The 3,060-nt window shown below is 24.6% G+C and overlaps 1 protein-coding gene across 1 annotated transcript; it reads left to right on the plus strand.

The window, feature by feature from the left end:
- Positions 1–28: 28 nt before the first annotated feature.
- Positions 29–2,661, plus strand: LOC112681280 (E3 ubiquitin-protein ligase RNF8-like). The gene is made up of 8 exons (XM_025551545.1): positions 29–198; positions 812–975; positions 1,348–1,435; positions 1,537–1,644; positions 1,772–1,832; positions 1,917–2,020; positions 2,080–2,263; positions 2,427–2,661. The coding sequence occupies exons 1-8, from the start codon at positions 124–126 to the stop codon at positions 2,480–2,482; spliced, it is 840 nt and encodes a 279-aa protein (XP_025407330.1). The 5' UTR covers positions 29–123; the 3' UTR covers positions 2,483–2,661.
- The last annotated feature ends 399 nt before the right edge of the window (positions 2,662–3,060 follow it).

The raw sequence follows: 3,060 nt of genomic DNA on the forward strand, positions 1-3,060 counted from the left end.
TGGCTATAAGTTGATATTGTCTAATATATAATCTTCTAATTCTATACCTATAAGACTAATAACTGACATTAATATTTATGTCTACAGTTTATCATTGGACGCGCTCTTACCTCTTCGGTCATCATGGAAGAGTTCTTCATATCTCGTCGTCACTGTTCTATCAGATATGAAAATAACTGTTATTTCGTATCCGACTTAGTAAGTGAATTAATAAGCTAATTTAATAAAATGAAATAGATATTTTTGTTAGTTATCATTATAAAAGTATATAGTGTCGGTTGCAGCATATTTTACTAAACTATGCAGTGTCGTAGCTATTAGAGGAATGGGCCATGCCCCCTCCACCATAAGCCGTATTATTTATACATATAATTAGTAAAAATAACCATTGTGGTGGTTTTTTTATTTTTTATTTTGCATTATGGGTGTGTCTAAATTTTTTATATATATTTTAGTTTACTAACTAAGAAGAGGTACATAAAAAGTTTATTGGTCAAAAGGGGTACAGTGCTAATAAAAGTTTGAGAATTCCTGGTCTAGGATATAAGACTTGTATAATACAATGAAAAATATAAAATAATTTTTAATAAATTGTTTAAACATTTAATAATATATTGTATTAATTAGTTTATATTTTAATTTCATTTCATTAACTTCATGATTTTTAATTTTTATATTATTGAAAATTGTTTTTAGTAAAATAATTAGTTTTATATGAATTAAAAACCTATATTGTATTAGAATTATGTAATTTATGTTTTTGAATTTAATCCTTACAATTATTTCCTTTTTTATATAAATCAAAAAATAGCAGTCATGCTCTGGTACTTTCCTAAATTGTAAAAGACTTTCAAGTACGAGTAATATTACAGAATTACGACATGGAGATCTTATTGGCTTCGGTCATAAAAGCAAGATTACTAGAACATTCAAATTTACCTTAAACAATATCTCAAAAAAAAACAAAAAACCAAGGTAAATGAAATCGATTTAGAATAGTAATGTAATTAAATAAAAAATATTTAAAAGGAACATTTATGTTTAAATAACAGGAAATTAGAAAATTAAAACTATTCTTAATACAATATTGATTTTTTTTTTTTTTTGTATTTAGTGCTAACATTTTTATTTTAGGTCAGAAATATTTTTTTAAACAAGTATAATATTAGTCTTCTATTTACTACATATGTGTGTACATTCGAACCATTTAATAATAAAGATTATCGTTGTTCTGTTAATTGAACACTAAAACAAGAATTAAATTTATTGCTACTTTTATTCTTTTAATAATTTTAAATATATTTTTTATTTCTATTAACTTCATAAATATATCTGTTTAATATTTAGATTATACAATAAACATGGTATTGGAGTTCATACTGAAGAAGAAATGTTTGAAAAGAACATAAAAGACCTTCATGAGGTAATATTGAATGTAAGTTTAACTTTATTAACTATAATTTTGTTAGAAATTACTAATAATATTTTAAATATCACAATGTTAAAATAATCATTATTATTGTTGTTCGATTATAGTTAAAAGTTGACCATACAGTATTACGTGATAAAGTTAAAACTGAATTAGTTGAATTGCAAAATATGATGAACGACAGCATGAAAATTAAAAGTATACAAACTAAAAAAGTAAGTAGTAATCAATGTTTTTTTTCAATCGTATTTTTCTTATTCCTCGTCTTATATTTCATCATATATTATGAAAAAAATTTTATGATTATATTTGTGTTTTAATTTGTATACCATTATCTCTAAGGGACATGATGTAATTCAAAAAATGACCAACGAAATTCCTACACTAAAGGCGAAATTAGAGAGTATGTTGTTTTATATATTTCTTATATCTTATACTTGTGATTAAAATGTAATTGATGATTAATTTATTTCAATAAAAATTTTAGATGAATTATATGATGTGGGTGCACCTGAATTATTGAAACAACAAATCCATTCTCAGTTCGAAAATGAACTTCAATGTTCAATTTGCAGTAAATTATTGTGCAAGGTAAACAATTTTTAATTTTTATTCTTTATTTGATATGATAACTTATTTTATTTTTTCAGGCTACGGTTCTAAATTGCGACCATACCTTTTGTGAAATGTGTATTATGAAAAGGATGCAGAAATTTAAATCGTGTCCTGTTTGTAAAGCTAAATTTAAATTCACTTCCAAATGTATAACTTTGGACAATTATATTATCATGAATCAGAATATTACTGGTGGTGCTAAAAGATCTGCTAAAGATGGTATGCACTTTATAATAATATTTCATTTTCCTTGTGTCTGATATCTTATTTTATCTGTAGACCATCTAATAAGCATTTCTGACTAATTTACTTATCATTTATTATTTTGTTATATATTTATTTTACACTCTGTACAATGCTTATGTTTTTTAAATAATTTAAGTGCTTCCTTCAATACCACCTGCCGTGGAAGTTAAGAAGAGACGACGACGACGATGAACAAGGTACAATATATGGTCGAATAGGCCACTAAAATTTAACACATGCTTACTTTATAAGAAAAGAACCAATCCCAGTATGTGAAACTTGCAATGATGTTAAATTGCACCAAATATACGGAAGCCCACAAGATCCTCAAAAACCCCATCACACTTCATCAAGCGTTCAATAAAGACAATACGGACGTAAACAATTCATTTTTCAATTGTATAAACATAAGTCATAAATTGCGAATTATTCTATACATGTGAATATTTATAAAATATATAAAATATATATATATATATATACATTAATAAGAGGGCTGGTTTATTCACCGGGTAGCATAAATTACTCAAATAAATGAATACAATTATATTAATCTAATCAATATAAATGTATAAAAAAATAATATTATAAATGCTGAACTGATATATAATAGTATAATAAAATGCCTACGGCGGCTACTCTATGAATTATAATAATAATAATTAGGGTCGTAAATTTGTAGGAAAGTGCTTTTTTTTTTTTTTTTTGGTGATTGGTTAGGTAAGTATATAGTTTGAATTATGTAAATACGAATCCATTTATGCAAATTT

This window comes from Sipha flava, unplaced genomic scaffold, assembly GCF_003268045.1.
Source record: "Sipha flava isolate LNK unplaced genomic scaffold, YSA_version1 18928_pilon_pilon, whole genome shotgun sequence".
Taxonomy (NCBI): Eukaryota; Metazoa; Arthropoda; class Insecta; order Hemiptera; family Aphididae; genus Sipha; species Sipha flava.

What these genes read in the sequence shown, in the direction of transcription:
- LOC112681280 (XM_025551545.1), top strand. Translation starts at nt 124, where the DNA reads ATGGAAGAGTTCTTCATATCTCGTCGTCACTGTTCTATCAGATATGAA. An exon ending in GTTATTTCGTATCCGACTTA is followed by an intron (nt 199 to 811) that starts GTAAGTGAATTA and finishes ATCAAAAAATAG; the next exon opens with CAGTCATGCTCTGGTACTTT. An exon ending in AAAAAAAACAAAAAACCAAG is followed by an intron (nt 976 to 1,347) that starts GTAAATGAAATC and finishes TTTAATATTTAG; the next exon opens with ATTATACAATAAACATGGTA.